Source organism: Microcebus murinus, chromosome 13, assembly GCF_040939455.1.
Source record: "Microcebus murinus isolate Inina chromosome 13, M.murinus_Inina_mat1.0, whole genome shotgun sequence".
Classification (NCBI taxonomy): Eukaryota; Metazoa; Chordata; class Mammalia; order Primates; family Cheirogaleidae; genus Microcebus; species Microcebus murinus.
This window is the reverse complement of record NC_134116.1, coordinates 34,526,583-34,550,174: the sequence shown is the minus strand read 5'-3', so window position 1 is coordinate 34,550,174 and position 23,592 is coordinate 34,526,583. Positions and strand designations below refer to the sequence as shown.

The 23,592-nt window shown below is 35.2% G+C and overlaps 1 protein-coding gene and 1 non-coding gene across 20 annotated transcripts in view; one reads left to right on the top strand and one right to left on the bottom strand.

The window, feature by feature from the left end:
- RBM26 (RNA binding motif protein 26) overlaps positions 1 to 22,117 on the bottom strand; it is an 87,836-nt gene extending 65,719 nt beyond the window's left edge. For 15 of the 19 annotated variants that reach the window (XM_076009340.1, XM_076009341.1, XM_012785749.2 and 12 more), the window contains exon 1: positions 21,569 to 22,115. In XM_076009340.1, the coding sequence (XP_075865455.1) occupies positions 21,569 to 21,639 (71 nt within the window). In that variant the 5' untranslated portion in view covers positions 21,640 to 22,115. Of the gene's footprint in view, positions 1 to 21,568 lie in introns of all 19 variants that reach the window. The other 4 variants (XM_076009344.1, XM_076009345.1, XM_076009347.1 and 1 more) reach the window with 1 other exon arrangement.
- Positions 11,334 to 11,405, top strand: LOC142875320 (small nucleolar RNA SNORD56). Its single transcript, XR_012922710.1, has one exon. It is a non-coding gene; the product is annotated as a small nucleolar RNA SNORD56 (small nucleolar RNA).
- Positions 22,118 to 23,592: the final 1,475 nt, after the last annotated feature.

Below are 23,592 nucleotides of genomic sequence, written 5' to 3'. Positions count from 1 at the left end.
TACATGAGAGACCATGAAACAATACTTATTCATGTTAGATAACCTGAATAAGTACAATCAACTAGACATTAACCAAACTAGACATTAAGCTAAATATACTTCAGTTTACTGGAAATCATTATCATACATAATAATACTATTACTGTGTTTTTTGTGTTTAATTGTAACTGCTGTGAATAAATTCAGAGTCTACATTGAATTCAATTTAATAATGAATATTGCCATAATTTTTAATATTGCTATAATTCAATATTGGTTTGATTGTTGTGGTGAATTTTTAATAATGGCTTTTCTAATGACCAGTCATTTTTCATTTATCTAAACATCAAATCTATTTCATTCTCATATTTTTTAAACAGGACACTTCAAGAATGAATTAAAATGTTAGCAGCTAAAAAACTGGAGGAAGACTTGTGATTTTTGTAATTATTGTGGTCTACAAACTACAGTTCTTATAAAATAGCACGACAGAATTCCTGAACAATCTTTGTTCAACACCTTCTATAAGGAAGCAATTTGAATTTAATCAAAAACCAGTAACCGTAACCACTACACAGAAAACTACCATACCAAGAAATTCTAAATGCTTGAAATAGTCTAAAAGGCAGACTATTTTTTAAAACTGATTACAGTTCTAATTATATAGAAGTAAGGCTTACAGTTTCACATTTAATAGCAAAACAACTGAATTCGCATTTAGGAGTCAATTTTTCTTAAGTCCCAGAACAATTTTAGTTCACTATTTTTAAAAACAAAAGTATATACTTACAAATTACAGTTGAGTAAACAATTTGAACCACAGAAGTTTATACCAAAATGTTAGGTACCAGGAACAGAAAGGTAAAATGTATGTTCTTTTTTCTATTTGTCTTAATTAAAAGTGCCAATACTGTATTATCTGATCATCCAGCAATGGTAACCTGATATGCAAAAATCAATTAAATAAAAAAATTTTACCTAATTGAAAGAAAATTATATTCAGGTAGTAAAGGTTTTAAAAAATTGTCTCCACGGCAAGAAAGACTGTTCATGAGTACTTTACTATACCAGTTGCCACTGCTGATGGTAGGTTTGTGATTTGAATGGTACATATCTTGTCAGATCTAGACTTTACTCTCTGCTATCCTAGAAATGTGAAAGAAAAGTGGGACTGAAATCTCCTTACAAACCAGGAAGGAAAAAAAAGAATCATGTTTTAAAAATGTTTAAGGATTAAGAAATAATATTGGAAGACAGACAGACTTCCTACTTAGAAACCAGGCCAAATTCTCACTGATTCTATGTTCTATAAGCTCTTCTTTGCCCCCAAACAACCAAAATATGCCCATAAAGTATGACTCTGACCACAGAGTGCTCCAACTCCTATAACTCTTCTGTGTGTGTGATGGGGCTGTCAGGGGCAGGGCAAGAGGGCAAGAAAAATACAAACAAAAAGTAAGCCAAAAGCTACATAAGGAAGGCATCAAACCTGACTTACTAATAGCATTTGTGGAAAGTAGGGTAGAAGGGGAGCAACTTAAGTATTTTAGGAAACAGTAAGTTAAATGAGATGAAAGAGTAAAATGGTTGGGGGAAACATAAATCATAAAGATGCAATAAAACAGAAATTGAGAACTAGAGAGAAAACAGTGCTGCTTTTTACGCAATAGAGAGAGCACTACTGTTTTCAGTTCTAGATGCCACCTTTATAAATACGTAAACTCAAACAGATTCTTAGAAAATGATTAAGATACTAAATAGATGTCATTATCAGATAGTTTACTATGGATTCTCATCCTGGAGAACTGAAATAATCAGAGAGAATCTGGTCAGTCTTCAAATAATTGAAGAACTATTATAAGAAAGAACTATTTCATTTATTCAACATATTCTCCATAGGATATAATTAGAACCAGTAAGTGGAAGCAATCAAATAGATTCTGGCTTAAAATAGAAATGGACTTTTTTAATAATCAGAGGCCTTCCAAAGGCAAAATAAACTGCCTAAATAAAAGAGTTCGTCATTCGAATATTTTCAAGCACAGGCTCAAAACTCCTTGGCAGATAAGTACTGGATTGGACAGCAATCCAGTCCCTCAAAATCCTGAAAGAGCCCTTAGGTTTAATTTTGTTCATGAAATATTTTAGAAATATAAGACAATATTCCGTTCAATTACTGATATACATATATTAGTAATAAAAAATTATTTAAAAAAATAATACTACACTATAGATAAAATACACACTATTAAAGATAATTTTATTGAAAACATTCAAAACCAGAACTTCTTACTCATGTGTATAGCCTCTGGGCCTAACAGTCCCTGAGACAGAGTATGGAGAGCCAGAGCAAGAGAGAGATTATGTACAAATCTTTCTCACTAGATCACTGGCTCATTTCTATCAGGGACCCTTTCTTTTTCATCTTCATAAAGTTTGATGAATAAAGTAAGAAAATTTACTGTGCTGGATTTAGAGATAATCTTCCAAATATCATATTCATTAGTCAAAAATATTTAATAAGCACCTACTATTTCAGATACTGTTCTACTTTGAAAAAAGTTCCTGTCCCCACAGAATTTACATTGGGGTTAGGGCAAGAGAGACAATATGTATGCATATACACACACACATACACACACGCACAAACACACACACATATATACGCACACACATACGTATATACAATGTATTGTCAGATACATAACTGCTCTGAAGAAAAACAATCCAGGGTAAAGGGATAAAGTATAAAGAAAAAGGACAGAAGCGAGGGAAGAAGAAAGAAAACAGAAGCAAGGAGGGAATGAATTTTATCTTAGATAAGATCATCAGGGAAGGACTGATGCAGTGACATTTAAACAGTGATCTGAATTTAGACAGGAATGGGAATGGAATGCAAGCATCAACTGTGGCTAGCTGGGAAAAGGACAGCCCAGGACAAGGGAACCCATCAGAAAGCCTGAGGTGGGAGCCTACTTGAAACTAGTGAGAAACATAGGCCAGAGAAATGGAGCAAAATGAGCATTCACAAACATTTGGATTTCCAATCTTACTTACCCCTCTCCAAGAATTTCAAATTAACCACTTCAGCGAGCTTTGGCAAATTAAATACACAAATCACTATAAAGTCATTCAAAACAATGACTAAAGGCATTAAAAATAAACTGAATAGATTGTGTTAAGGACACAACTAGTAAGAAAGCATTTTTATTTTTAAAAATAGTACTTTTGGGCTGGGCGTGGTGGCTCACGCCTGTAATCCTAGCTCTCTGGGAGGCCGAGGCGGGCGGATTGCTCGAGGTCAGGAGTTCGAAACCAGCCTGAGCAAGAGCAAGACCCTGTCTCTACTATAAATAGAAAGAAATTAATTGGCCAACTAATATATATAGAAAAAATTAGCCGGGCATGGTGGTGCATGCCTGTAGTCCCAGCTACTCGGGAGGCTAAGGCAGTAGGATGGCGTGAGCCCAGGAGTTTGAGGCTGCTGTGAGCTAGGTTGATGCCATGGCACTCACTCTAGCCTAGGCAACAAAGTGAGACTTTGTCTCAAAAAAAAAAAAAAAAATAGTACTTTTGGAGAGTTCCAGCTTCATTGCATTCTCTTTAAAAGCATGGTAGTGACCACATAAGAGGGTCATTCTCTTCCAACTATATCTAGGGGGAGGAAAGTACACAAAGTAAGAGAAGCCAAAATGCCAAAAATCAAAGTATAAGAAATTCTCCCCAAAAAAACCCTGAATTTTAATAGTTTAAATAATATGAATCAGATCACCCTAGAAATAAAGGTGTGATTAATCCTAACACACTCATCATATTAGTGTTTTGGCTTTAGTTTTTAATTTACGATTTTCAAAATAGTAAAGAGACAGCAAAATAAAGAAAGCTATAACACTCCAATACAATATTTCAAAAAGAAGTTTATTTTGCTCAAGTTTCTTGGAGACTTTAGAAACTGAGTGGAAGATAACTGATGGAATTTAACCCAAGCTTCCATTTTCAGTAATCTTGAAAAGGAACTGGAGGTGGTAGTGGGAATTAAAAATTAAATTTAAATATGCTAACTGAGTAACTTTAGAACACGGATATACACCCACATCTGTTCCTTCCAAATTTTCATTTTATGTTCAAGAAAAATATCTAATTTGCATCAGTCATGATTGTATATTCTGTAGTTAGAATTACTCCTTTAAAAATCCAAATTTCATTCCAACACAAATCGTAGACTGAAATTTTTAATTGCTGGTGTTTATTATACCACTCCATTCAATGTAAAAAAGAAAAAAAATAGATTTGTACACAGTAATTAGTTATAGCAAAGGTTACTCAATTATTCACCCAATTCATTCTACAAAATAAAATCATCACAATATAAGCATATCTAAACATAATCCATCCTTCCACATCACACAATCTACTTCTTAATCACTACAAAAATGTATCAAAATACATGTAATTATAACACTAAAAACTATTCAGTCAGTTCTTTGATTCTCCCCTATCACCCCAAGAAACATAACAGCAGTGATTCCTTCTCACTTTTTTGGTTCTCAAATTTTTTGTCTTAGGACTCCTCTATGCCTTAAAAATTAGAGAGAACTCCAAAGGGCTTTTTATTTTAAAGGGTTATATCAATATTTACCATATTAAGAATTAAAACTGAGTAAATTTTAAGTTAGTTTAGCTTGAAACAATAAATGCATTACAACTTAGCATAAACACTTTTCTTTTTGAGTTATCAATACAAATAAATGGAAGTCCAAATGTAGAGTTCACTTTAGGCACAGTGGCATCTAGCAGTTCAAATGATGTCACCAGGACCCTCTAGTTTTACTGTTTTCATTTCATTTTCAGGCAGGCCCCATTCTAGTGGCAACAATGGCCCCAAGTAGTTCTGAGTTTATTCTCACAGCTACTAAAGCCAGAAAAAGGAAGCAGCCCTTCTCTCCTCCGACATTGCATCCATACTGGCCTATGAAAATGACTCATCTTCCCCAGCTTAGGTCATATCCCCACTGCAAGCCAGAGATGGGCATAGCTCAATGACTGATGATTAACAGCCTCACCTGACACTAAATACCATGTATTTTAATGAAAAAGTAACTATTTTCTAAAACAAAATAAAAATTTTATGAGAGAGTGCCAATGTTTTACATTTTTGGCAAATATCTTCATCTGGCTTAATAGAAGACAGACTGATTCTTATAAGTGCTTTTACATTCGATCTGTTGTGGTATGTTATTTTGGTTGAAGTACATGAAGAAAATCTAGCCCTACCCAGATGTATAACTGGAAAAATGGAGACCTCACAGATGCCATGAAAGGGTCTCAGGAAATCCCAAGAGTCCTCACACCCCACTGGAGAACCACCACAGAAGATATTTAGGAAGTATCTTTTAAGTGTCTAATTCAAAAACAAATCAATTTTCATACTTTCAAAGATAAAACCCAATAGTCAGACTCCAAAACCAAAGTTAAAGTCTGTACTGTTCAGTGCAGAACTATAGCCCAAATGACAAATTAAGCACAGATAGCTGTGATTGTAACATCATGCCACAGAACTCTCTCTTAAAAGTGGAACTGCAACAGAGCAGCCTGTGACAAAACTCCGTATTTAGGTACTTTTTTATTCCAATGTATAGCTGAGGAAGAACTGAGTTCTCTGAGAAAGAGATGGATCCAGAGTCCACTGTTTCAATAACTCACATTCTACCTAGTTACAAAACAGATCTCAGGCAATCCATCCATTCAGTTACTAAAAGGAGAGAACAGAAGCTAGTCAACATTTTCTTTCACAACCACAAAGGCAAACTTATCCAAAAGAAGTATCACTAAGACTAGGTATATGAAAAACCTAGTTTTAACATTCTGTTATGAACACTTGGCTGTGTCAAACCCTTAAGATCTGTTTCTCACATATGTTTTTAAAGGTCTAACTGATGATGTGTGGTCATATATAATATCACTTCTGAATCTTTCTCTAATATTGCCACCAAAATTTTCTAAGATTGCTAGCAAAAATCATTCTGAAAATTTTCATTAAAAAGGAGAAATTGTTATAGATGCTTTTCAGCTCACAAATTTCAAATCTAAGGAAACTAAGCTTCAGTTTCTCCACCTGAGATAACAGCTGCTCTGCCAAACCAGAAATAATTACAAATAATATGAGATTACAAATAAGAAAGCAGTTTACTAGTCTACCAAACACCAAAACAAATGTTGAGGGATTACTAAAGAATGAACTATGATAAAATTTTAAAGTTATAAAATGCCTCTACTCACCCCTAAGAATATATTTTAGTCAAAAACTGGTTGTTACAGTTTAAATACTGTATTACCTTTCAAACCCACTTTGTTCTAAGCCAAATTGTTAGCCTATCCCTGAAGCAGCTTCATACTGTAAAAAAAGCATGGAATAAACTCCAAAAAGCTGGAGTTTTCAGATTTCTAGTCTAGTGTTATTCTACTTTATTCACGAGTTATATAATCCTGGGTTAGCACATTATTTCTCTAGGCTTTAGTTTACTCATTTTTAAAATAAAGGCACTTGAACTATACGATCTGAAAAAGTGGGTCATTTGGGGGAATAAAATACCAAGCTTTTACCATTATTTCATCCTTTCTCCCTTCCTGTTCCCAGTAACTTTTAGTTACCAGAACTTCAAAATAATTCAGTACTTAATGTTAGAATCATCACAATTTTGTTTTCCTTTACAACTTCTTGAAGAGCCATAGAATCCCATTTTCTCAACACTCATGAAAAAAAATTGAACCATTGGGAGGGATAAATAATAGCTAAATTATACTAAATAGCAACATTTTGTATCTCTCTCCTAAATTGTCAGACTTTGTACATTTCTACCACTGTTAAATTGTAACTACTGGTGTGTTTGTCCGCTTCCCCATAGGTAACTATGTCTGCCTTTTCCCCAGAACCAATCACAATGTATTGAGAAGTAGCTACTAATTACCAACATTCTATGAAGGCATACTAGATCAGGGTCATAGCAACTAATACTCAGAAAAAGCAACTCTCACCTTTATGTCAAACCCAATTAGGGCAAATATAAAAATGTATTAAAAAGTTCATAGACCTGTCAGATACAAAAAGGTCAATAAAAATGTCTCCAGTACATTGACAAGTCCTTCCTAGTTGCCTTTTCCTCTCATATCCTGTCTGCTGAAGAATATATGTTAGACTGCCATCATATAAATTTAGTACATATGTTCCAAGGATATCTCCTCCTCTCTTGCTACCTCCTAGACCAACTAAAGAGCACCACCTGCCAAAGTCCAAGTTCAGGCATTTCACAACTCACTCTTAGACAAAAAGGTGTTAACCAGCTCTCCTTGTCTTCCAAATACTACATACTAATCAGACCTCTACATGCCATAAGCAACATTCTTAAAAAGAGATCTGATCAAGTTATTCCCATTTTAAGCAAACTTTCCCAATATCTCATAATGTAGCCTCCAAAATGTCCAAACACTTCAGCGTGGCAATAAAACCTTCTGTTAATCTGAAACCAACAAAGCCTAGGTAGACTCAAATGCCTTTTCCTAATCACAATGAATATGCATAATTCCTCAATATATCATTCCTCATATATTCTTACAGAATTTAACTGTTCTTCCAATTTGGGCTATTTAATATCATCAGAAACATCCAAACTTTACCACAATTAAGGAAAATACATAAGAAACCTTATAGACTAGTAACTAAGTTTATAATGCAGTTTTCAAAATGGGAAACTTCTTTCACAATCTATCTACTATTACAAAGAATTTAATGTTTTTAAAAAGGTGAAATAAGCACTTGAAATGTCATTAAGGAAAATAATATGAACATATAACGATCACACTGACAATTTCTTATAAAATAGCCAAAAAAGGTCATAAATTATAGGTCTCAAAATCCCTGCTACTAAACTTAAAACTGTTACAAGGAGCAGCAAATAAATGATATGAACTGCAGATTAATGCTTATGTTGGATTTGTAATCATTCAAATGTTTTTCATTTATAATTGACTTCATTTAAGATTTTATAAATGTTTTTTTCCTAGCAACTTCAAAATTGCCAGTAAACAATGGAAAATAAATAACTGGAGAATGTACACAGCAGAGATTATAGAGAACTCAAAAGCGGACTAGAATCTACACAATCTCCTTTAATTTCTTTTAAAATGGCTGTTTGAAGCAAGAAAATAAGGGGAATTACATGTCACAATGCAATACATGACATCATAAAACAACTTTATCTAAAGTACTGAATTTAAACCAGCAAGAAAGTACCTGGCCCAGCTTTCAAACATACACTTCTTAATTCTAAGAAAACCTCCAACAGCAGCATTAGCTGACTTCTGTAAATAATACCTACTAATGAGAAAAAAGCACATTTACTCATAGGGGAAGATATTCATTACAGAGTTATTTAGAAAGTCAAAACCAAGAAAAATAGTTTAGAAAGTCAGAAAATAAAAAGTAACCTAAATGACAACCAAGAACAAAATGGTTACATAACTACAGTCTCCTATCCAAGCACTAAACAGACCTGACCATGCTTAGCTTCCAAAATCAGATGAGATCAGGTGCATTCAGAGTGGTATAACCACAGATAGTTCCATTCATGCAATAACACTGGACTTCAGCCATTTTACAATTATAAAGATTATATTATTAATGAAAGAGTGAGAAGTGAGGACTTTACCCTTCATTTCAAAGCCTTCTGGTAAGTTTCCTTTATTTTAACTATGCACAGGGATTACTTTAATAATTTAAGAAAACAGGCTATATTTTTTTCTAAAAAGTAATGGTCATATCATAAATAAAGCACTATTAAAACAAATTGCAATATATTCTCATAATAGAATACTATGGAGCCACTAGAAAGAAGTTTTAGGGGAGGATGTGCAGTGTTACCCGAAATAGGATATTTTTCATAAAAATATGACTATTCATATGAATAGTGAATATCCCATTTATATAAAAAATTATATATCTAGATAAATAGCTGATACATGTATGTTTATTTTAACACATATGTTTACCTGTTTATATATGTGAATCAGGAAGGGGTCAGAAAACTCATTTTGGGTTTCCACTTCTATACTGTTTGAATTTTTATTAAAACAACAATGTATTATTTTCAATTAAAAAGACATAAGAAATTGTGTTAAATTAACTAATCTAGCCTAAAATAGTATGGGCATTATTATTGTAACTACTGTATGTAACAATGGAATACCACTGAGCAACAAAAAACAATGACAAAAAAAACTACAGATATATGCAACAATGTGTATAAATCTCAGGAACATTATAAGGAGTTAAAAAGATCATCCATCTTTTGGCAGGGCATGGTGGATCACGCCTTAATTCTAGCACTTTAGGAGACCGAGGTGGAAGGATTGCTCAAGGTCAGGAGTTCGAAACCAGCCTGAGCAAGAGCAAGACCCTGTCTCTACTAAAAAAAAAAAAAAAATAGAAAGAAATTGGCCAACTAAAAATATATAGAAAAAATTAGCCAGGCATGGTGGTGCATGCCTGTAGTTCCAGTTATTCGGGAGGCTGAGGCAAAAGGATTGCTTGAGCCCGGGAGTTTGAGGTTGCTGTGAGCTAGGCTGATGCCACAGCACTCTAGCCCGGGCAACAGAGCGAGATTCTATCTCAAAAAAAAAAATCATCTTTTTAACAACAAACTCCATGATCCTATTTACGTGAAGTTCTAGAACAAGTAATACTAATAATATATGGTGGAAAAAAATCAGAATGGTGCTTTCTTCCAGAGGTAGGTGGGAGCATAAGAAATGTAATGAGAAATCTTCCCAGGGTGATAGTAATGTTCTTTATCTTGATGCAGATTGGGTTAAAAAATGTAGCATTTGTCAAAACTCATCAAATGGTACACTTAGATCTGTGCACTTGATTGTATGTAAATCCTAAAATTTAAAAACATAAAAAAATCTAAATAAATACTGAACTAAAGCATGATGTGTATGTTTTCAGGGTGCACTGATGTCTGTAATTCACTTTGAAATGAATCAAAGAATAGTGACAAGTACATACACTAAAATGTCAATGATAGAATCTAAGTGATGGGTATGTCACTGTGAAATTCTTGCAACTTTTCTGTATATTCAAAATTCATAATAAAAAGTTGTGGGAGGAGAGTAATCAAGCAAACAGCCAGGAAAATTCTGAAAATGAACATATTGACAGAGAACTAGCCTTCTCAGGAATTACACATCACCAAAACTTAAGTGCACTATGGTAGATATAGATCAATATAACATACAAAAAGTCTAGAATAAACTCAAATATACACAAGAATTTAGTATATAATTAAGGTTGTATCTCAAATCATTAGAAAAACATGTAGTCAATTGTATAGGGATAACTTTGTATACAAGTGAATAAAAGTAAATCAGTAAGGCTAAATCCATATTTCATACCTTACTCCCTTTAAATGTTAAAAATAAAATCATAAAGGACATAGATGATATTACTAGAAAACACTGAAAAACATACAGTGACGTTTAAATTTCTTGCTCACTGACTTCCTGTGATAAGTCACAGTATGATTTGTAGTATGCCTGTCATTAAGTAGAGTTCATTAATTGACTGTGGTAAGTCAATTACTACACGGGCATAAACTAAGTTCTATTAATGACAGTTATTGCTATATTATTATTGTCAATGTCTTTGTCTCAGAACAGGGTTTTTCTGACAACATAAAATTCACTCCATGAAATAAAGGATAAATTCAATTACATAAAACATTTCTATATTAGAAAATTTACCATAAGCAGAATCAAAACATAAATGTCAGTATGGGAAAGAGAAAGTTGCAGTCCATGCCAAAATTTCTCTAATTTATGAAAAGCTCCTACAAATCAGTGTATCAAGAAACTAACAATGTATCAGAAAAACTATGAAGGGTATGAACAATCAAAAGAAAAAATAAGGCTCTTAAACCTAAGAAAAATGTCTCAATCTAACTTATAAGACAAATACATGTTAAAACTACATTAGCAGTTCCACTTCTGGTTGAATGTGGAAAATCACAAGAGGCCACTGCTCTCACCCCAACAGCTTGATTAGCCACTTACACTATAAAACCATAGTATTTTTCAAAGCCAAACAAGCTGAGGAGACATAAAAACGTAAGTGAACTAATTAAATCTTAGGAAGTGACAAGCTCTTCAGAAAAGAAACCCATGGTTACTCTCATTCCTGGTAGAAACTCAAGTAGATAGATTTGCCATGGATGGGGGTAAGGAAAAACCAGCCAAACTTTAAATCATCTTTTACCAGGCAGCACATATGGGCTATCAAGACAAGTGAATCCCAAGGACCGCTATAATGATGGCAATATTTTTTTGTCAATAGTAGCTCACCTACTGAGTGTTGATACTTTGTATCTGAGTGAAGAAAAAAAAAATCCTAAGGACCATAGCCACAAAGTGAGTCTACAACCACCCATTAACACTTACCAACCAAAAACTCTGTAGTAATTCTGGTAGCAGGGAACAGATTGCCAACACTCTACTAGCTGTTAGCTAGCAAAGAGTGAGCAAAAGGGCTGAGCAAAACTCCTCTGAGCCATTATAAGCCTTCACAGAGAACTGGGTGAGTTACCTTTCAAAATACAAGGGAAGGAGCAACTATGGTGAAAAAATAGTTCCAAAACTCATGAAAGCAGGAGGATCTCCTCAGCAACTCAAAAACCTGGCAGTGGAGCTGTCAAACAGATTATCCACAGTTCTAAAAGCTGGGGGCTTGGAGGTAAAGGCAGATATCCAGAATCTCACTAGTTCTCAGATTCCAAGTCCTATCAAAGGGAAAATTCTGATCCTGCCCTCAAAACATTTGAAACCAATGGTGAACTAAATCAAACTGAAGTTGTTACAAAGCCCATAACCAGTTCAACTACAGAGCAATTGACTCAGCCTCACCTCCACTGACCTAACATAAGGGCAAGCCCCCCTCACTGAAAATAAACCTTTCTTACTCCAGTCTTTACAGTTCTTTTACACAAAAGGTCCTGCGTAAGACCAAACAAGGAACATAAAATAGTAAGAAAATGTGATCCAATGAAAATAAACAGTCACTGGAAGCATATCGAAACAGTGATCTGATAAGAGAATAGATACTTTACAATAACTATGATTAAAATGCTAAATTATCTATTGGAAAATGTAGACAACATGCATGAAGAGATAGGGAACAGCAGCTAATACACAGAAATTACTTTTAAAAAAAGCCAACTGGAAAAACCTAGAAATACAAAATATGACATCAGAAATAAAAACAATTATGCTTCATAGCACACTGGAAACCATAGAGAAAAACAACAGTGAACACAAAAACAGGAAAAAATATATATATACACAAACCAAAAGCAAAGGGACAAAAGTAATTTTTTGCATATCTGAGATCCGTAGGATAATATCAAACAATCTAACATACAAGTAACTGAAGGCTCAGAAAAAAACGAAAGAAAAATGAGGCAGAGAAAAGTATGAAGACATAATGATCAAGAACTTTCCAAAACTGATGAATGACAAAATCCAAACTGGCAACCCCCCAAAAAATAACACACACACACACACATATGCATGCATGCATATCACATTCAAATTGCTTACCAAATAAAAAGAACTGAATCTTAAATAGGTAGTCAAAGGGGAAAAATAGACACATTACATAGAGAACAAATATTCAAATGATAGCAGATTTTTCACCAGAAACAGCAGAGTACAGTGGCAAAGGAACAATGTCATAAAATGGCTAAATAAAGGTGTAAAATCAATGACGTAGGTACCATCTTAAGAAAAAGCAAAAAAGGAAAGTAAATTAAACCCAAGTGTTAATAATAAAAATAAAACATTGAAATAGAAAACAGAAAAAAAAAAAACATTGTTCTTTAAGAATAAAATTGACAAGTATTAGCAAAACTAATCAAGAAAATAAAAAAGTAAAATTACCAACAACAGCTATAATTTAAAAGAAAGGGGCCATCACAATAAATCCTATAGTCATTATATGAATAATAAAGCTATAATGCAAACAACTTTATGTCGATAAATTTGGCAAATTAGAGAAAAATCCTTGAAAATCATAAACTGTAAAAAGTGACACAAGTAGAAACATAATACCTTCGTAGCCCTATACTCATTAAAGACATTGATTTTGCCATCAAAAATCTTTCCCACAACAAAAACTTTAGTACAAATGGCTTCACTGGTGAAGAATCCCAAACATTTTAAGAAAAAATAGTAATAATACTAATCCTAAAGAAAGTATTTCAGAAAGAGGACAGAATACTTACCCACTTGTTTTAATATTAGCAAATCAAAGCTAGCAATATGTATTTTAAAAAACCACATTATGATCAAGCAGGGTTTATCTCAGGAATGCAAGGTTGGCTTAACATACCATATTAACAGAAAAAGGGAGAAAAATCCTTATGTTCATCTCAACAAATGCAGAAAAAGAATATAACAAACCCAACACCCTTTCGTGACAAAAATACTCAGCAAATTAAAAAAAAAAAAAAAGAATTCTCTCAATCTAGTAATAAGCAGTTACTAAAAACTTAGAGCTAATGTCAGATAATACTGAAACATTAAATCTCTTTACTCTTAGACTGAAACAAGACAAGGATGCCCACTTTTCCCACTCTAATTCAACATCTAGCCAGGTTACAAGACATAAAGGCATAAAAACCAGAAAACACAACTGTCATTATTTACAGATGAAAAGATCGGTGCAAGAAAATTTCATAGAATCTACAAAATAGCTACTAGAACTAAAAAGTATACTTAGTATAAGTTTCAGAATTCAAGGCCAATATAAAAATATCAATTATACTTCTATACACAAACAGTAAAAATTGGGAAATAAAATTTTTAAATGCAATTTATTGAACACCACATGCCAAGAAAAAGAATCTAACAAAAAATGTGTAAATTCTCTATACAGAAAATTATTTAAAAAATGCATGTATATATGATATAATATATCTAAGAAGGCAAAAGATCTTAGAAGGATCACTGAGTAATAAATCTTGAACTTACTGTTATTCCACACACATATAAAAGATACTAAAGATAACCCTAAGTTAAAAATAAACTTTTACCTATTTGAAAATTACTATTTGTAAGCTGGAAAAGATTTATTTAACAGAAATAATAAAGGTAGTGGGAGGATAGTAAGTCTGGCAGGAATAGTTTACCATCCATTCATTTCTCTTACTCATTCTCTTTTCTCCAAGAGGTGACAAAGAACACAAGAGGAAGAAAGAAAAAAATCTTAAACACCATTTAGTTCAAGCCTGAGTTATTCATATTCAATATATACCTACCTACCACAGGAATATCTTATTTTCCATTTTGCTCATAATACTGTGTCTCTTATTGTAAGCATTTAAAATAATTTTGACAAGTACTGTAGGCCAAAGATAAGGAGTTACTACAACATATAGAAAATGCTAAATTTTAACTACCGAGCACTCGGATGGAAAAGGCAGCAGCAGTAAAATGTAGTAACGAGAGGCAATTCATCAAAAGTTTAACATAGGAAGAAACTAATGAAAAATATTTTAGCCAATTAACTATACAATATTAATTCTTCTACTAGCTATAAAATTCATCAGATTATAAGTACTATATATAATTCTTTCTTTGTGCAGCCTCATGAAGGTAGCAATCTTGCATATAGTAACATTCAATAATACTTTAATGAGTAATTATTAATCTTCTTAAATGTTCTTACCCTCCCCCCCCAAAAAAATCACTAAATTACCTGAACTTAAGCTTTACCTAATCTGAAGGTGCTATGAAGTAAAAAAAGAAATAGACCCAAAGATTACTTAATTTTGAAACTGCCTATATACCTGCTTCTCTGAAATAAATTTCAAGGTAAAATAGGATGGATTTTATAATGTTACCCAAATTATTGTACATAAACTAGAAATTTCAACTAATGCATTTAACACCCAAGTATATAACACACAGAAGGCATTGTGCTAGGTGCTGTATAGAACAGGAAGACAGTTAACTCGTAAGAGTTGAAGTCTGCATACAAGGGCCTGAGACTCTAACAATAAAGCCAAAATAATTAACAACTAAATAAGTGTGCAAGTGGTGAGTATCATAAACAATGCAAACTAGTGCTGGGAGAGGAGTCATTGTGGGAGAAGTCACTGCTTCCAGCTGGATAGATCACAGATAGCTTTCTGGAAGAATTGGAATCACGCTTTATTTTTGTTTTCAATATATATAAAGGAAATGGAGAAAGTACATTATAATGCACAACAAGATTCTGGAATCAAAATGTCTTGTTTTGGATCCCCTGTGCATCACTCACTAGTTATGAATGGAGTACACTATTTAATATTCCTAAGACTCAATTTCCTCATCTTTAATATTGGGATAAAAGAACTTAGCTCAAGTACAATGAATGCACAATGATTAACACATAGTAAGCACTTAATGAATGCTACCTACTACTTAAAGTTGGGAAAAAGGAGACAGTGAAAACAACATGATAATGACTCACAATGAAAATTCAGCTTTGCTGAAATGAAGACTTATATAAAAAGTAGGAAGATATGAGTGGACAGATAATTTGAAGCAGATCATCAACATTCTGAAAGCCAAGCTATAAAGTGTGCAATTTATCTAGGAATGCTAAAGGTTTTGATCAAGCAATGGGATATGAATAAGGTTGGACATCCATGTGAGAAGAACTGGAAAGGAGTAAGAACTGGAGATAGAGATTTATTAGGAAACAAACTGCAATGGTTTAGATAAGGAGTGTAAGCCCCCTACTAAGCAAAGTCAGTAAGGATTATTAATAGAATGAATCAGAACCTAACGATTAAGTGGATGGGGTACAAGGAGCAGAGGGAGGAAAAACAAAAAATAAATAAAATTTTAAGCCTGGATAATTTGGAGAAATGAAATGGAAGTAAGTAAATCCACAGAACATTTTCAGAAATGTAGTTTGAAGTTCTGACAGAGATCCAGACAGACATACAGCTAACGATTAGAGATAAGAGCTTAAAACTTTGAAAAGTGGTTAAGTCTAAACACACTTATGTGAAAAATAAATGCATAGAGTAGACATTCTAGCTCAGAATCCATTAACAAGTTGAAAAAGCTCTGAAATTCAGTGCAAATGTGTATGTATATACAACATCCTAGAGAAGGATCTACAACAAATACCCGCCCTAAAAAAATTTTAAGAATCACTGGCATGCATCATAAAAGAAACCATTCATAAGAATTGTCTCAGTCCATCTATGCTGCTGTAACAGAATACCACATATTAAGTAATTTATAATGACCAGAAATTTGTTGGTTCAATTCTGGAGGCTGAGAAGTCCAACATCAAGGCACTGACAGGTTTTGTAATTCTGATTCCAAGATGGAACCCTGAACACTACATTCTCTGGAAAGGAGTAGAGCAAAGCAGCAAAAGGAGACCAAACTTGCCCTTTTAAAATAGCATTAATTCCATTGATAAGGGCAGAGCCCTTATGACATAATTACCTCTTACAACTGTTAAAATGGCAATTAAATTTCTACTTGACTTTTGGAGGGGACAAACATTCAAACCATAGTAGACATGTACGAAATATCAGAAATAGAAATGGTTAAAGGGGAAAAAAAAGGCATGGTAACAACTTTGAAAAACACAATTAGAAGACAAGAAAAGGAACACAAGGGGATAAGGCTGATTTAAGAAAAAAGGGAACCAAAATATTAGGGATTCAAGGAAAGAAAGTTTAAAAAGCAGTATCAACGACTGATGTTTTACACAGAGGTCAAGAATATAAAACTTATATAAAGCCTCTACATTTAATAAACATAAATTCATTGGTAACATTGAGGTAAGTAATTCTGGTTGAATATGCACAGGAGAAAATCATATCACATGGCATTAAGAAGTAACTGGCTGAGGATAAATGAGTGAAAAATTAAAGGTTGACTACTATTTCAAGATTTACCAGTGAAAGGAAAAGCTAGCACAAAAGTGACTAGAAGTACAATTTCATTTTTTGGTTTGTGTGTGTGTGTTTTTTGTTTTGTTTTTTTGCTGCTATTGTTGCTGAGTTTTTCTTCCTTAAAAAAATGGGAAATTGACTCACTATGCCTAAAGGAACCAATAGAAAGGGAAAGATCAAAGGAGGCAAAGAGAATCCAAAAGTTCAGGAGTAAGATCATTTGGCAAACCCAAAAGAACTCTTCCTATAAGACAGGTACAAAAATAAATTTTAATGTGGTGAGAAAGGTGTAGTAACAAGTGTGCATGAAGGGGAAAATACTACAAAAACTCCATAGAGGTTTCTTTCTTAAACTGTGTAAAGCACAGATAACCACGATGCCTTAGAACTTTTGTTCCTTTACAACAATAGTAGCTACTACTATGAAAATGTAATAGTAAAAGTATATACAGTAATAGGAAAGAAAATACTACAATACTGCATTGTGTAGTAGTAAATTAAAAAAATACATGAATCAAGAATCAAAAAGCTTGAGTTTAAATCACTGTGGGCAAGTATCTTAATTTCATGCTTCTCTGTGTCAGTGTCACCACCTGCAAAATGGAAATAAATCATGCTTATCTCATAAAACTTAGAAGTATAGTAATACAAAATGCTTAACAATGCATACAAGTGTGAAGTGGTAGTGGTAACAGTAGTAGTGGTGAAAATAGTAATAGTAGCAATACTAGTAATCTGTTTGTGTTTTAATCAACCAGTATTCAAGGAAGGAGAGAAGAGTGAGGCGCTTAAATACGTATCTTATTCAACCCTTTTAATTACATACGGAAACAGTATAATTCTCCCTATTAAACCAATTAGGAAAGGGGAAGTTCATTTGTCTAAATCATTCACCTAATAGATGACAGAACTAAAATTTAAACAACTGATCTATGAGAACACAAAGCTTATTTTCTCTCCACTATACAACACTACCTCCACAGCACTACATAGTAGCAGAAGTACAAAACCAGGCATCCTGTTCTTTACTACTAAACTCACAAAATCTGAGCAAGTCATTAGTTCTAGCTCTCAATTTTATTTTCTAAAAAATTGAAGGGCTTGATTAGATCTTGAGGTATCTCTTCAGATTTAAAAAGTTCATGACTTTATTAAATTACTACATTAAGTGATATGTAAGCTCACAAAAAAGTGTTAAAATATAGAAAACTTTTTGTTTAAAAAAAATTGACCTACAACAACAAAAGAACTTAAGTTTTTTCCAGGACTTCACATTACCAAAAAGAAATGAAATGTTAGAAGACCAACATCTAATTTATTATTATTATTAGCAGCAGCAAGTATGACTAAGCAAATGTTTATGATAACAAAATATCAGTCCTACGTACTTCTAGATAGCAATTTTAATACCTACATTTTCAATAATTTATGAAAAAGGAAACTCGGAACCCTGATACACCTACAGAACTTATAATCAAGTAGAATGCTTTCACAGGTCTCCATTCCCAACCTCTGCCCCAGCAAACTGTTCTTCATCCTTCCCCGCTGAAATAAATGTTATAGTAACAGGGAATCCTTTCCTGACCTCCCAAGATATATATTTTGACAGCATTCTGGACTTCTTTATAACACCCATTAGTCTTATAATGACCTGTTCAACATCTGTCTTCCCTGCTAAATGGTAAACAAAATGAAGACAGTCATTTCATGTCATGTTTCCCACTATTTCCCTACTACCTAGCACATTGGTCAGCACAGAGTATTTTAAGTACCCAATAAGTTTGCTGAATAAATACATTCAAAATGCATCATAAGTCCAAACCTGGGTGGTATTTTACTAGCACAAATAGCCAAAAAATTCTATATAAGCTTCAAGTTAAATCTTTACCCTTGGTCCTTTACATGTTCCTCTCTCAATTACAATGTTAAAGTAAAACAAAAATCCCTTTAGATAACAGATCTTTAGTTTCACAAAACCAAGGTTAGAAATCACTGTCTTAAGTAATTGGGATCAGCTTTTATAATCATCATCTAAAAGAATCCACCTAAAAAGCAATTAAAGGGACAGGAACTTGGATAAGGGCTCAATTTCACCACAGCTATGTACATTAGAAAAGGATCAATCACAATTCCTACCTCTGTCTAGGCTCTACTAGCAGTGCCTTATTTATTACAACAGTAATGACTGCACTGCTACAACCATGTGAGAAGGCTCTATTATATTTGGAATATTTTTTTATTAAAACTAAAAAAAAAATTATAAGCATATACTCTGAGCAGCTATAGCCTTCTCTTTAGGTTTAGTGGAGGGAAAAAAAATGGCAGTAAATCTGATATGAAACTGCTTAAATAAAAAAAAGCTATTTCAACCCAAAACATGCTTTAGAAGTTTTCTGTTCACCTAATATTTATTTTGAATGCTAATTACACACCAGGCAGCGTTTGAAGACTTGCTTACTAGATATTCATTTTTCCCCATTTTACTCTTAAGAAAATGGAAGCACTAAGTAACTTATACAGCTGGTAGAGGTAGAATTGAAAGCTAGCCATTCTAGGAGTTCTCCCTCTCAACACCTGTACTATGCTGCCCACTCTCTAAATACACTGCAACAGGGCTTCCATTAGCACCATTCCACCCTAGTGAAACTATGTTGGTAAGGTTACCAATGACCTCCACCTTGCCAAATCTAAGGGCTATTTAGCCTTTTTTCCATCCATCCTGCAGCATCACATAAAGTTAGCCAACTCCTCTCTTTTCTTATACATTTCTTTCTCACTTCAATGACATATAGCCCAGTTTTCCTCCTACCTCTGTCCTAGGCCTTCTTCTCTTCCCTATCTACACATTCTTCCTAGAATATCTCCTACGATTCCAAAGCTTTAAATACTATTTCCATGTCTCCAAATATCTCTCATACAGGCCTGAGTTCTAGACTCATATAACCAGCTACCTATCTGACACCTCAGGTGGCATAACAAACTTCATACTTAATGATCAAAACCAATCACCTTTCCCTTCTCCACTACACCTGTTGTGTCCCAGACTCTCCACCATAACCCCTCAAGTTGCTTAGGTTAACTCTTAGGCATCATCCTTGACTTCCCTTTCCTTCATCTCCCATATTCAATCCATCAGCAAGTTCTACGAGATCCACTTACAAAAAATATTTGGTTCTTTCTGTCTTCACTATCACTCTACTGCAAACTACCTAAATCTCTGCCTACAATACCCTTCAGAATAGTCTCCTTGCATCTGTTCTTGCCCTCTTAGTCTCCACAAAACAGGTAGAGTTACAACAAAATCATATCTGTCCTTGTCTGCTTTAAATCATCTAATTTCATCCCATACATGATTTGGCTCCTCTCTACTTGTCCAACTTCATGTTTTTCCATTCTCTCCCCCATCACAAGGCTCCTTGTAGCCACAATGGCCTTCTTTCTCTTCCTAGAACACACCATAATCATTTCTCCTACAGGGCCTTTGCACTTGCTCTTCCTTCTACAAAGAACATTCTTTTCCAGAACTTTAACACAGATGGTTCCTTCTCCTCCTTTGGTGTTACTCAAATGTCACCTACTCTGAGAGGCCTTCCTTGACCATATGATGTGATGTAGCCTCGACTCTAATCACTCTTTTACATGGTTACTATCAGTATTACAATGGCCATAGCTCTATCAATAACTGAAAAGATTGTATTTACTTGTCATGTCAACTTTAAAATTTAAAAGCTCTAGCCTCAAGGCCTTCCACAGTACATAGTAGGTGCTTAATAAGTTGTTAAATGAATTTTTCACACTGCATTTTAAGTTGTTTAATGTACAGGAACCAATTCTGATAAAGCACTTAGCCCATTCTACATTTCTATTAATAAATAAATCCTTAAATTTTCCAATTTAAGACATTTCAGCACTCTAACCACCCCCCCACCCCGTCCATCTATAGCATCCTACTTTAAAACTGCTAAATATTCCATATGGAGGAAGACTGAACGAACGTGTAGGCGGGAAAAGGGAATTTTACTGGGCACCTCAGCACCTGTTACGTCTTCAATCAGTTAAGACAGGTGCAGATGAGCCAAATAGCACATGGGAGACGTGGCCTTTCTTTCAGGCATTCTATTTAGGTGAAACGTGAGTGACTGTAAGTAGAACTGCCTTAGTACCTAATTAATGCCGTTCACTTCATTTAAAAAAAAAAAAAAAAAAAAAAAAAAAACAAGGTAAAAGAGTCTGTAGGCAGGAGGTTCTTCTCGGATTCACTAAAAGAAATCCGTTTTGAGGCCCTCAGAAAATATAGGTGTGTGCGGGGAGGTTGGGGGTGGTCTACATATAACGGGAAAACCAGAGCAGGAGGCACTAGTTCGAAGACCAGCTCAGCGACAAAATAAAGCTCGGCTCAGGCTCTCGGGGGTATCTTGAACCTGGAACCGAGGGTGAGTGAAGAGAAAATGCAGACAGCCCTGGGACCTCCGTTCACCGTTTCGGCCTCCACTGCAGGCACTCGGGGAAACTGCACAGGTCTGTGGGTCCACCTATCTCCCACTGCCACCCCTGCAACGAGATATCCCCCGAATACTCACATGGGCTCGAGAGTCTTGCTGAGCCAGGACTTGAGTGCCTCGAAGTTTTCAATGATCATTTTAGAAACCATCCACAGCGGCCCCGAGGCCCGTCACACTCCGCCCGCCCAGGTCGTGGCCGCTACAGCCGCCGCTGCCCCCGCCCCCTCCTCCGCGCGCCGCCCGCGTGGGCCGCGGTGGGAGGCGCCGGTGGCAGGTTCCCGCGAGCCCGGATCGGCGAACAGCTCTGCGGGGACCGCCGCAGGCCGCGAGTCCGCGGGGTGCCAGGAGCTCCCCCTCCCTGGCCCCCGGCCCGGGCTGAGGCAGCAACGGTTTGCCCGGGCCCTCCCCCTTCTCCGTTCCTCAGCAAATCTGCCCGGACCGGAAGCGCGACACGCGCTTAGACCCAGGCCTTCCCTCAGCCTCGGAACTAGGTGCTTGTTGGCAACGCACAAGAGGCAAAAGTAAAGAAAGCGAAGAAGAAGGGCAGCTCAATGGGAACGATTCAGGGGGTCTTCCCGGCTCCCAGCACCCCCAAGAAGATGGCTGCCGATAAATCTCGCGAGAATTGATGAAGTCTCGCGGTGACTCCCTGAGCCTGCTGGGAAGGGACGTAAGATCGACGGAGAGCGGGGCGGTTAAGTGTGGTAGTTCGGTGTTTGCGTATTAACGTGGCTTGGGGTCTTAGCGCCTTTTCCCGCTCTGGTTGTCTTAATGAATGACGACTTCTTTTCTACCAGGAGGGAAAGGCTTGAGAAACAGCGGTAGTCCCAGGCCCTCCCGGGTAAGAAGCCGTGGCGTGTCAGCTGGAACGAACCTGCGGAACAGATAGCTCATTGAGAGAGTCCACACTGGTGTGCCGGACTCAGCGTGGCCGGTGGGTTCGATGTCCCGCACTGTGCTGCCGCCTCAGTTTACCTCAGTGCCCCACCAATATCATATTCGGTGTGTGCTGTGATGTGGTCTAATCAAACCCACGGAGACCTCCAGAGAATTAGTGTCATGTCCAAAATTACTCAACTCATTAAGCAGAGCCCTAATGATTTAGGGATGCCCCAAGAGAATGGTTAAGGTAAACTTGACATCTCTCGAGTAGTTTCCAATCATATGAAACTTTCGAACTTTTTCCCAGGTAAAGATAAGAAAAGTTTTGTTGTTTTTAAAATTCTTTTTATTTAGAGCAGATTCGGCCCTGTCTCAGGGAGATCACATAGTATCAAAGAAGAGAGCATCCCAATAAACAAATTTCCTTTCTCCTGGGTGATGAAATAAGTTTGATTCCTGCCTGAGTTCTATTTAGGTACCAGGTGGAATTTTGCAAAGGGTCTTAGGGTCCATTAACGATAGAGAAATGAAAATAATTCACAGTCTAAAGACACTTACAGTAAGTAGACTAATGAAAGCTCTTTATGAGAGACACTGTAGGAGACTAAATTGTCCTTATGAACTATGAGTTTATAATTTGCTAGAGTGAAGTGTCCTTAAGCATTAAGTGGAAAGATTATCAAGTACGAAGCTAGACATTTGTTTTAAAATATAGCTTATATAGTAGGATGCAAATTAGAATCCAGCTACTGAATAACCAGGGTGTTTATTAAAGTGATTTAGCTAAGTGAAATAAGCTAGACACAGAAGGACAAATATTATGATTTCACTTATATGAGATCTCTATTAACAGAATAACTAATTTCCGAGATACAGAAAGTAAAATGGTGGTTGCCAGGAGTAGAGGTGGAGAGAGGCCTGGGGATAATGGGAAATGAGTTATTTTTCAGTGAGTATAGAGTTTCAGTTTGGGAGGATGAAAGTTCTGGAGATGGGTGGTGAGGGTTGCACAACAATGTGAATGTACTTAATGCCACTGAACCATATGTTTAAAAATGATTAAAATGGTAAATTTTATGTTATATGTATTTTACAATAAAAATTAGTTACAAATTTAATATTGCTGGAATTTAAAATTATAATTGTTTAACCTATTTGTTGTAGCCTTGCCACAGGATGACTCCGCCAATATTTTCAACCTTATCACCAACTGTTCCATA